Source organism: Parasteatoda tepidariorum, chromosome 4, assembly GCF_043381705.1.
Source record: "Parasteatoda tepidariorum isolate YZ-2023 chromosome 4, CAS_Ptep_4.0, whole genome shotgun sequence".
In the NCBI taxonomy this organism is placed as follows: Eukaryota; Metazoa; Arthropoda; class Arachnida; order Araneae; family Theridiidae; genus Parasteatoda; species Parasteatoda tepidariorum.
Genome location: NC_092207.1, coordinates 33,574,587 through 33,587,002, shown reverse-complemented (window position 1 = coordinate 33,587,002; position 12,416 = coordinate 33,574,587). Strand labels below are relative to the sequence as shown.

The following is a 12,416-nucleotide window of genomic DNA, read 5'->3' as shown; positions in this document are numbered from 1 at the left end:
TAAAATATGGTTTAATAATACATGATAAAATTTGGTAAATGTGGAAGAAAAAAAATTTATTTTATCGTGATACCTAAGAGCGTGGTATGGAAAACCATTTATTTGGTTGAACTTACTTTTGTATTTTTTGCTGAAAGTGTGGTAATAAGAACTATAATTTTGAAAACTAGAGTTTTCGGTAAGTTGTTACCATATGAACACAACAACTACCAAATGAATGACTTAAGTACTGTATATTTTGTCTTAAATAATAAGAAAAATATTTTTTTACCATAAATATCATTTCCATGCAGTCCGGCAATTTTACCAGATTTTTTTCTTTAACTAGATATCATAAATTAAAATTAAGCACAATATGCTATTGTAAGGTTTTAATTTAAAGCAAAATATATAAATTGAACTATACTTTTCAGTACTTAACATCGTGGTTCTGAACAACTTATAATTCAAATCAAAAGTATATTTTATTTCAGACTTTCGCATTTCATAAAACAATATAAGTTTAAACAATAGATCTACAACAGCTTACAATAGACCTCGATTCAAAATCATTATTTACAAACAAACATCAGGCATTTAGTCAAATTTCTCAATGTTTACTTCCATTACATCATTAACTCTATTACTTCAGACCAATAGAAAGTCAATGGCTCTTCGGTCTTCAACTCAAAAGGCACTCATGGCTTCCGCGTGTTTCAAAAAGACCAACAACGAAAACTCAAGGTCCACTTTCTAGTTTTTTCCGACCTTGATCTACTTATATTTGATGAACAACCCCACCCTCTTTCTCTCAAACCACTTTTTCTTTCTTTCATTTTCAATTTCAACGATGACCTTCGATCTTTGGAATAAGAGAGTTCTTCATTAGTAATGTAAATTGAGTTTCTCTTTCAGATGAAGTCATTCATTAGTTATCATAATAACTTTATAATAACATGTAACACTTTTGAGTGTTACTGATCTCGACAATTAAATTGACTGGCATTTGAAATTTACCTTCACTGAAATTGCAAGAAATGTTTGAAGGTACAATTTACGGTACACGCAAATGTAAACGTCATTACGCATTTTAGACAAGATGATCAAACGATGTTATAAAACTGAGTCTGAAACCGGGAGAAGGAAAGAAAAACCACTAGGGTATTTCGGGGTCGTGCAACCCGTTTTTGCCTAACAAAAAATTCAAATCTTTTGAAGAAAACGTGAAAAATGTATTTATAATAAAAACCTCCATTTACGTATCGGATATGGGTAAGGAAAACGTTCACATTTTAGCTAAAAATTTGTTTTTATGTAGTGTTTCAGCTTTAGATGACATTACGTATTATTTATTATTCTAAAGAATGTCTTTGACAATATGTCTAACACCTTCAGGTAATGCTAATCTCGATAAGAATCTAAATAGTTAGAAAATTTGAAAAATTCTTTAAATATACTTATAATTTATTCATACTCTAAATATGCTTTAGTGTTGTTACTTATCTCCAAAGGTCTGACGGTGTCAGACCAGATCCATAATTTCGTTGACGAGTAAAAAGTCGGAACCAAGGAGAGGAGAAGTGTAAATTTCTTCCCGTAGAAATCCTAAGCAGTTTAAAATATGTTCAGCTGAAGACTGATGTTGATGGCATTTTGGGCAAACAGGGTAGGATTTTAGACCCTGAGAAAAAGTAAGACAGGGACATATTTACAGGGGCGCGGGGGAGGTTTAGACAGAGAAAATTAAAATTATACTTTAAATGTACTTTATTAAAACTGCATTTATGGTGAAACACAATTGACATTTCATTCATATTAATGATTATTCCCTTATTAACGACATTAGTTTCTCATCAACTCTCCATAGCTCGTGGAAATGCATTTTACCCTAATTTGCCCCTCTCGATCACAATGGTTTTTCCTGATTAGTTTTGTTTCACTATCGACTGCTGCGGTTTTTTTATTTATTGTTTCTCACTTTCATTTTCCATTCCTTATTGACGACTTTACGTTTTATATTTTAAATCATTTTTTTCTTTTTCCCATTCACGCATGGCAGGTCATTAGAATGAGTGTCTAATTTTTGAGCTCCTGAAATATGTCGACTTTGATTTCCATCAGCATATTTTTGATGTTTATGATTTGTTGTTGAAATATGCCATTAAGGCAGAGGGGGTGCAGTTGCTCATGTTTTCCAGTGGCGCCATCTACAGCCACGAATTCGACTTCTGCCACTCCCATACGTAACACGTGTTTATAGGGTGGACCCATTCATACATCCATTCATTCCTCCACAGTAATTTTGACCTGAATCAGAGAACGATCAATCTCCAATTCAGTACCCCCAGAGGTATTGATTTGTTATGGGAACATGGAGGACTTTGAGACTCGACAGATTTAACTTGCATCAGTCACCATTTATTACACGGGGAGTTTTCGGCCGGCAGAGATCGAACCCACGACCACTTAGCCATGGGCCCAGTGATCTATCAACCAGGCTGTCCCGGCCCTGTTAATGATTTTTTCTATTCAATTAATATCTTACTGCTTCAGTTTCTTGAGATTATTTATATAACAATTAACGTCAGTTAAAATAAAAGTCCTTTTGTTTAAAACGTCGTGGAGAGTCATACAAAAGAAAGGCTAACATCTGTTATTCCAGTACCAGTTGGAAGCAAATTTTTAAATGATTCTTGAAGATTTGCATGGTTGTGTTTTGAGTATTAAACCAACAGACACTTTTAATCACTACTGAATAAAGTTTTTCGCTTACGTTTTCCCACATTTTTCGGCTTCCTTCCGACTTCACCAACTTTTTTTTAAAAATTAAATCTGATGAATTTAATTCAATTAATATGAGAAAGATACTAGTTTATTGTACTAAAAATCCAGCAATTATCAGCTTAAGTCATTAGATGGTACCAAACTATTTAAAATTTTATACTACTGTTACTGGTGTGTTAAATTCAATAATCTGGGGGGATTCAGTGGCTTAGTGGTTTTCTTAATAGTTCAGTTTCAATACATCGACGATATCAAATTTAGCAAAAACAATTATTTAATAGCGAATTATATAATACAACTTGACTCTCTAGAACAGGGGTTTCCAACTTACATGCTGCCGGGAACCGTAATTAAAAACATCAGTCAAATGGCTGGCCGCAACTTAATCAAAATTTCGTATAGGACTCTTTTATGTTTGAAGGAACATTAAATATTACTGTCAGATTTTTGTCAAGTTGTACAAAACAAAAGTATTGAATTACAAATTAAAATAAGAAGAAGATTTGTACCTGAGAAAAAAATCTTTTTGCACCGTTGGTATGTTAAATTTCACAGAAACAAAAAAGTTAGGTTTTTTTTCTAACGAAGAAAAGTATTTTAAACCCACGTAGATTTTTTACGAAAATTGTCTGTAAAAAAATGACAACTAATATATTTTAGTTCGCGGGTCACAAAAAAAAAGCTTCGCTGGTCACCAGTTGGTAACCACTGCTCTAGAAGTACGAGTGAAGGAATGCATCTTGACATACAATGAATGAAGGAATGCATCTTGAGGAGCTCTCTCTCTTCGATCTTATGCTCACAACGTCCTCTCAGTTAATTTAAGTTCCACAAATTATATAAACATTAGGGCAAAGAAAATTGAAGATCTAACTTATACATTGCAGAATTGTCAATGCACACAATGAATTTTGAAAACTTAAAAACATAGGTGTAATTTACACTATAATTATTGATATATTATTAAAAAAAATCGTTAACTTCAAAATTGAACTTAGTATCGCGAGACCTTTTTGGCTTTCGGTTTTTCTTCTGTGTCAAAACACTTAATGATAATAATAAAGCAACAAGATAAATGAGTTGCAATTTTTAAAAAAATTTAATCACTTTTTTTCGTATCTAACTTGTTTGTCTCATTACTTTCTCAGTTTATGTATTTCGATTACTGTTAATTTATGTTTCGACAATGAGGAAGATTCTTGTTTTTAAAACCGAAATTATTCTAAGTCCATTTTTGTTCATTCAGTTGTGCTTTCTTCATATTGTTTTGCATTATTTATCATCAGAAATGTCTTAAAAATTATATTTTTTTAGTAACTAAAAATAATATTGTTTATTTTAGTAAAATGTATGAAAATCAGTAAGTGTTAAGCATTGAACTTGACAACATTGTTTGACTTAGTTGTCACGCAATATCAACAATCGTCAAAAAATAAGTCCAGAAAATTAAAAATAATATATAAAAAAGGTGGCAAATTATGATTAGAGAATATTTTTTCCTTTTAAATTTTAGCTTCTGCTTTTGAAAATAAATGTTTTTTGATAATCATAATTTTCATTATGCATATTTACTTCTACGTTGAAACTAAGCATAAGACGTTTATCAAATTTTCAGAAGTTAAAAATTCTAAAATGTCACTGACTGTTTTCTTACTTTTTTAGGGTTTCGCATATTTCAATAAACTTGAATATTGAATATATTCACTTTTTGAACGATACCCAGACCTAAATTTTAAGATTAAATGACAAAAATCACTTTTATTTTCTTTCTAGTTTATTTTCCTTATATGCACATATAACTTTATACATTAAGAAAAAAAAATTTTATATTTTGATTTGAAATAAAGTTTGTATCAAATCTCATAATTAAAATCAAACTCATGTATTAAATTCGCCTAATCTCAATTTTCCGATACCAGCAAACGATATTTTTAGCAGAGCTTCAAAATCCAATCAAATTTTATGCTTTTTAACAAATATTTCGATTAACTACTATCTTGCTGAAATAATGAAAGTTAAAACCACAGAGCTGCAGTAATTGAAACGAAGACATTCGTGTTCGAAGAATGTTCGAAATTCATGTGCATGGAATATTCTATTTCAAGTACCCAGGAAACAAAACCAACGTGACTTGATGAAGTAAAAAGAATCATATTACTAAAAGAGAAAATATGATATTGCTGCCGTTCATTATAGTCGCTCGCTTTCTCCTTAAAATTTTTTGTTTAATTTTGTACAGCTAACACTTTCAATCACTTTTCATTTCAGCAATTTACCTATCTTTATTTCTATCTCTTTAATATTTATTTTTCTTTTCTTTTTGATACAAGAAGACTACACGAAAATTGTGAAGTAGAATTTTTTTTTTGTCGTTTTTTTTTTGCAATTAATATTGCGTTATGTTAGACTTCAGTCATTAAATGAGAACCCGTTATCAACCACATATCTTTTCGAAGTAATTTATATTAAGTTCTTACCGAAAAAATACAATTTTGTAATTTTCATTTAAGAATCTGTTCGCTATTTGAAGGTTGGTAAATCATTTGTACGGTAAAAAGAAAGATTTATTTATTAATTGTTTTATTTAAATATAATTTTAATATTTCATATGTTTTTTTAAAATAACTATTGTCTTTTAAGTATTGCATTATTTCGTTTCCTAAAATAGATTTTTCATTTGCAATATGAAAAGCTTACTATTCATTAATTTTCCTTGATTGTTTTATTATTTGTAGACTTATTTTTTTACTCCTTTTAATAAATCGAGCCTAATTTATATTAGTACATTTGCTTAGAAAATTTTAAAAAGTATAATTTATTTACTCTATTTTTCTCTTTTTAGCTTTTAGCATCTTGTACTTTTGTTCATCAAATTCGAAAATTATTATAATGACAAACCTATAATTAAATATTATAATTCAAAATATGTTTTATTCTTAATTCTCATCTTAGATATTTCATTATTTTGAATAAATTGTTCAGTAATGATTCTCTAAGAGTTTTTTTTTTAATTTTTAATATTTGTATATTAAAGCACGAAACAGCAATAGCAAAACTGAGCTATACATTCACTGAGAGAAAAATATTGCCGAAATTACCAGAATATGAGAAAATTTACGATGCTTCTGGCTCTATGAGAGCACTAAAATCCTCGGTTATTTTTACCGAAACGCTTTGATAATGATTTTGGTAAAATTAATAGTAAAATATAGTCTTATGATGTGTGATGAAATTTGGTAAATGTGGTAAAATTTTATAATTTCAGCATGATACTTTAACGCATGGCATGTTAAAACATTTATTCGGTTAAATTTACTTTTTAGATTTTTTATTTTTTTACTAAATGTATGGTAATAAGAACTATATTTTTGAAAACTAGAATTTCCGGTGAATTATTTTTCGTACCGTATATTTTGGTTTTAATAATAAGAATTATGGTTTTTTATTTTTCTAAGAATGTCATTACCATACAGCACGATTATTTTACCATAATTTACGTGTTTTTCATTATACAGAAAGAATTTAAAGTTGCAGCAATATTTTATTATGATAGAGATTAATTTTTGAAATTAACAATTATTTTTACAGCTATTTCTTACTTTCTCTAAATTCTATTATGTATGATCGGATCATATCCCAATTTATAAGTGTTTGCCATTGTATTCTTTTTGCACCTTAAGGAAAATAAACTTATTTACTTATTCATTTTGGTTCAATTATGTAACTACAGGTTAGTTAAAATGCTATTTTAATAACGTTTGCTAAAGCAAGACTTAACATTTCTGGTTCAATAACACATAACCAAAAAAACAACTGAATTTTTTACGGTTTCAATCATCAATAATTTGATTTTTTTTAAACTTTCTTTTTTGCGTTATGCGTTTTTGTATGTAGTTTGAGGCTTTTTACTAGTTATTAAGCTTTTCTACGTAGAAAAAAAAATTTATTTTTGACGTGATGTATTTGAAACCTTGACATTAATTGCTGAGTTGAGGAATGTTAAGACAATAATAATAACACATGCTAAGTATACACTCACTTATACTCGCAACTCGTAGTCAATCTAAGAAGAGAATATCAAAGATATCTTCACTTTGATGATTATTGTACATACACTCTCATATTTTAACTCGCAACTCGTAGTCAATCGAAGAAGAGAAAATCAAAGATATCTTCACTTTGATGATTATTGTACATACGCTCTCATATTTTAACTCGCAACTCGTAGTCAATCTAAGAAGAGAAAATCAAAGATATCTTTACTTTGATGATTATTGTGCATACACTCTCATATTTTAACTCGCAACTCGTAGTCAATCTAAGAAGAGACTATCAAAGATATCTTCACTTTGATGATTATTGTACATGCACTCTCATATTTTAACTCGCAACTCGTAGTCAATCTAAGAAGAGAAAATCAAAGACATCTTTACTTTGATGATTATTGTGCATACACTCTTATATTTTAACTCGCAACTCGTAGTCAATCTAAGAAGAAAAAATCAAAGATATCTTCACTTTGATGATTATTGTAAATAATAATATAATAGTACTGAGATACGTTTTTTCTTCTTCTTTTTTTCTGTTTTTAAAAATTTCAAAGTATTAAGAGAAATAATAGAAATTTTGATTCAAAAATATTAAAAATAATTTAGATCAAAATAGTTCGTTTATAATTTAGGTCATTGCATATAAATGTAAATTGGAAATATTCTAAAATATTTCTTTGTTTTAATTTCAGGACTGAAAATGATTTATGAATGTATGGTTAGTCCTCATCCTCCGGATGTTAGGGCGACCATTTAGAAAGGTGAGTTTTTCCCTTTTTATCCCTCTTCTTTAACTTATTTTCCCTAAGAAAAGGAATAAAGATATATTGTTGCATGAAGTAAGTTTTTATAAAAGTGGGACATGAGCTACAAGCCGCATGATTGATAAATAATTATTTAGGTAAGTAAATAAGTTTTGCAATTTTTTAACTACCATTAAAATAAATGAATTAGCAAATTAATAGGCTGAATGTGAAATTTTACAATAGCAAACAATAAGCTTAAATATATCAACTTTTTTATAAGATCGTGTTTTCTTCTACTTAAATGTTTTAAATCCTAATAAAGCCAAACAGTTTATAGTTATCGTAGTTTAAGAATTATTTTTAATAATATATCTTAAATAATTCTTTTTTTTTAAAAAAAATTGACGATTTATGATAGTATTTAACATCAAATGTTATCAGTGGATTAATAAATACTTAATAATATAAATATATTTGAAAACTAGGATGTATTTCGTTTTATTATAACGGCAGATTTTTTTCATAATAGAATATAAAAAGTGTACTATGTCAAACAATAATTAATAAACTGTAATTAAACTAATTTTAACGATGAGTCAAAACATAATTCAGAAAGGTATTATGTTCTATCCAACGTTATAAAATAGTTTATCCATGTTCTTAATAATAGCTAAATTGAATTATAAATTATTTTATAATTTTTGCAACCCAAACTCGATAGGAACGATACTTATGAAGTAATATTATTATGGTTTTAACCCGTAAAACTGCCACAACGTAGGAGAGGCTTAGTCATTCAAAAGAATGTAGTCCGGATTCGACGTAAATAAAAAAAAATACATAGTATCATAAATCAAGACCAAGGGATCAGTCGATAAAAGGTGAAACACGCGAGACTAAATTCCACACTGCTGGAAATTTCTAGGAAAAAATGGTTAAATAGCAATTTTTTGAGTGGTTATTTTACCATATATAATCAAAACAGTCAAATAACCATAAATAAAATGGTAATCAAACTGAAAGTTTGAGAAAACTGTTTATTAACAGCTTTCACCTAGTACGGTTAAACAACCAGAATTTTATCGCATCAACTAGAACGACCTAATGAAGCTACTTAGTTCTTTGTAAATGCGTACATATCATAGCCGAGCGGGTTTATCTGTTAATCTCATGACCGGCAGAACTGGTGTCCGAGTCCTAGTTTTGACACCACAATATTTCCTCCCTTCCCTTCAACACATGAAGAATTTCCAGTGTCCGGCACTCTCCAATGCCCATTACCTTACGAAAAGCCGAGCTCCTACGTCTATTTAAATAATAATTTATTTTTTTTTACGTTTTTGAAAAATTTAGTAGTAAATGATTAAAAAACCGTATAGTTTTGTATTCATTGTTTTATAACCGTACTTTTTGTAAATGGTTTCAAAACCAGAAAGGAAAAAAATGTTCTTTACCGTAAACTTTACGGTTAATTGGATGGGCAGACAGCTGGCAGTTATTTTACCATAATTTTAGAAGGAAAATTTTATCAGTGCACCCCGGCCGATATGCATGGGTGATGGGTGTTCTAGTACAACATATGAAGAATATTTTTCTGAAGTTTAAAGTCAATTAGAGTAAAACTCTATAAGAAAGAGTCAGTGCAAATTTTTCCTGTCAGGATAAACTTACCGGGATCACAGAAAGCAAGATAAGCGTAATTTTACAGTAATAATTAGAGTAACATCGCTCAATGATACAGTAATTGCAATATACTCAATAATTGCAGCAACAGTGAATCACTCGAATTAAATAAATAATACTATAAAGATTGCGGTATAATAATTTACAATAAAAATGGATTTTACAGATGATACACCCAAAATTTTAGTACTTTATATCGCAATTTGATCCGAAATTTTTTACAGTGCATGTTTAGTTAACAGAGTTAAAAACTGTTGAAGTTGATTTAATCTGTCATTGCAAAAAATGGTACTTTTGAGATAAATGTCATTTGCTAGTGTTTATTTTATCTGCACTGTTGTATAAAGCGAGTTTTTTCCTAATTATGTATATATCATTTTCAACTTAAATATAAACAAATGAAGAAACATTACTATATCAAAGGTAAGGAAATTTTCTAAAAATGAGCATTTTATTTTGTGCTTATTTAATTTCAGTGGATTTTGAAGATTGTTGGATAGAAACAATTAATGCATGTTGATTATGAATTATTTCTGAATTTAAGCAATGTTCGTCATACATATAAAAACATTTAATTGCTTATAGTTTTGATCCTGTTTTCTAGCAATTTCTGTAATAAATTTCTAAACTAAAATAACGATAAAACGTTTTCATTCGTTTAACTTCAGCAAACTTTATGTAACAATGAAAAATTTCTTTTTTCTTGGAAAACAAGTTACAAGCAACACCAAAATATTCTTAATTCAATAAAAACATTAAAAAGCTTCTCAAAGTTTTTTTTTTTTAATTTTCTTACTTCCCCGGTCTTATGCGTAAATTAGAAAGTTTTAAAAAAAATTCTTAATTTTCTGACAAACTTCTTTTTGAAAAACGTTTTTAAAACTTCCCTTTATAGTTTCTAACTTGAAGGGAAATTAGTTAGAAGCTTTTCAAAATAACTCTCTAACTATTAAATGTCATAATGTCTTGACAGGCTTTCTTGAAATATTGTAAATTTTTTACTAAATGTGTTAAATTATTTATTTAGTTAAATGAATTTGTGGAACAATCTACATAGAGTAAACAATTCTGGTAAAATTTCCATACATGTATATTAATTTTCTATCATATTTGTATGGTATTTTGCTTGTAAGGTAATGATCTTTCTGGTAAAAGAGGAAGAAAAACATAACTCTGGTAATAAAACTAAAGTAAACGGTTTTTAAATTATTCACTACGTAATTTATCCGTTTCTGTGGTAACAATTAAATTCTGTTTAACGAAATTATAGTTTTTATTACTATAAATTTAGTAAAAAATACAAAACTGAAAAGTAAATTTAACAAAATAAATGATTTTTATGCAATGCTAAGGTATCATGACACAATTACCAAATTAACCATATTTACTTCTCAACAGATTGACAATAAAACTGTATTTCATTGTTAATTTTTCGAAAAGTCATGATCAAACATTACCGTGCTATGGCAAAGAATAATATTAACACTTATTTGACTGTACATCGTCTAACTCGCATAGAAAAAAATCTAAATTTATGACACTAAATAATTTTAACATTCGTTCCCCCTACTTGTAATGCGAATAATAATTATATCATTCATTTCACTCAGGTTAATGTTGTGAGACTGGTACGGAAGAAGGCTTGATTAATATTCTTTATAAGTTAGAAATACTGCCAAAGATTTTTCAAGAAATATCAAACGTTGCTTATGCAATCATTATAAACGTAAAAGAAATTTTTTTTAATACACAACAAAAAATTTAGAAGATATTTTTAAATTAAAATTTTGTGAAGAAACAGAAACCATTATCTAAGCCTCTGATTTTATAAGTTCCTTAATTATGATACACATCGCCTGACAGGATATTCTATAATGCATTAATTTCAGCAATTATAATGGTAATATTATTTTAATAACATTGAATTATTTTATGCCCACCCCATTACTATTGCACTGGAGCACATTCATGAAAAAATTATTTTATATGGACGTTGTTAATTTGAAATTTTTTTTATTTCTTCCTTGGAATAAATTCTTCAAGTGCTTAGAATGGACGATGCTGCTAACTGGGACCTCAACTCTCTCCGAGAAGAAGAATTCGATACTCTAGCAGTTTATCTTGTGAGAGACCAGCCATGTGATGAAGACTGCCCGAACAGGGCAGAGGCTAGTTTACCCAGAAATCTCATAATAAGAGCTGCGCCCTCTCTCGGGGGAGATGTAAGTGAATTTTTTTTTATATTTATATGTCAATAATTTTAAACTCTTAGTTTGATTTAAAATTTTAACAGTTTAAGATTTAAAGTATTCAAAAATATTATGTATAATCTGCCTTAAGTATTCAATTATCAATTGACTTCTTAGGTGAACAAGTTATTGAAGCTACTACTGCTGTTACTCTTTATATAGAAAATATGATATTTTATTAATGTGTATTTTGTAAACAAATCAAAAGTGGTAACTTAAGAAGAGGCGTTTTCCTGAAGCTAAATTTGCTGTTTCAAAAATTCTGATCTGCTACTCTGGCGTATCAATTCACAACTGCTGCTTTTCTAATTTTTATTAGACCACCTTTTTGTTGTCCTTTTCTTGGAAGCCATTATCAGATGCCACGAGAATACCAATCTAAGACGTTGTAGGTCCAGTGATGGTCAGTTCGAGATGCATGGACAGCCCCTATAACTTGAAACTGTTTTAATCCCTTATCTCTTTCGGTGACGTCGAAAGCCTATGTTATCGTGCCCATGTTGCACTCTCTTAGTCATTTCTAATAATAAGCAATCTTCGATACTTTTTGTGGGATTTTAAATCTATAATATGTGGTGTTTTAAATAGATTTCCAAAGTATCTGCCCCATAAGGACGTACGGGTAACATCCTTGAATTGATATCTTTAATCCACTGACGAAGTGGCATATTACTCTTTAGTTATGCCATTTTTGAAAAAAGAAAGAAAAAGAAACTCAACCCGATTTCGATTCTTCTGTAGATTTCATGCTTACTTATTCTTCCTCTGTTCTTTATGTTACCTCCCTCTTTACCCCTCGTTTCCTCTCTACTCGTGTACCAATCCCGTATTTAAGGGGATTTCAATAACCACCTTTCAAAGTTCCTCTGTTTCCTCTGATAATCAAACAGGTTTCGTTGTTGCCGATCCTATATTTTTTTAATATT

At 29.0% G+C, this 12,416-nt stretch overlaps 1 protein-coding gene across 5 annotated transcripts in view; it reads left to right on the top strand.

The window, feature by feature from the left end:
• Positions 1 to 12,416, top strand: part of LOC107447253 (PR domain zinc finger protein 1) — an 86,263-nt gene that overhangs the window by 59,735 nt on the left and 14,112 nt on the right. For 3 of the 5 annotated variants that reach the window (XM_071179632.1, XM_043056956.2, XM_071179631.1), the window contains exons 3-4: positions 7,505 to 7,573; positions 11,285 to 11,463. In XM_071179632.1, the coding sequence (XP_071035733.1) occupies positions 11,293 to 11,463 (171 nt within the window). In that variant the 5' untranslated portion in view covers positions 7,505 to 7,573; positions 11,285 to 11,292. The remainder of the gene's footprint in view (positions 1 to 7,504; positions 7,574 to 11,284; positions 11,464 to 12,416) is intronic. The other 2 variants (XM_071179633.1, XM_071179634.1) reach the window with 1 other exon arrangement.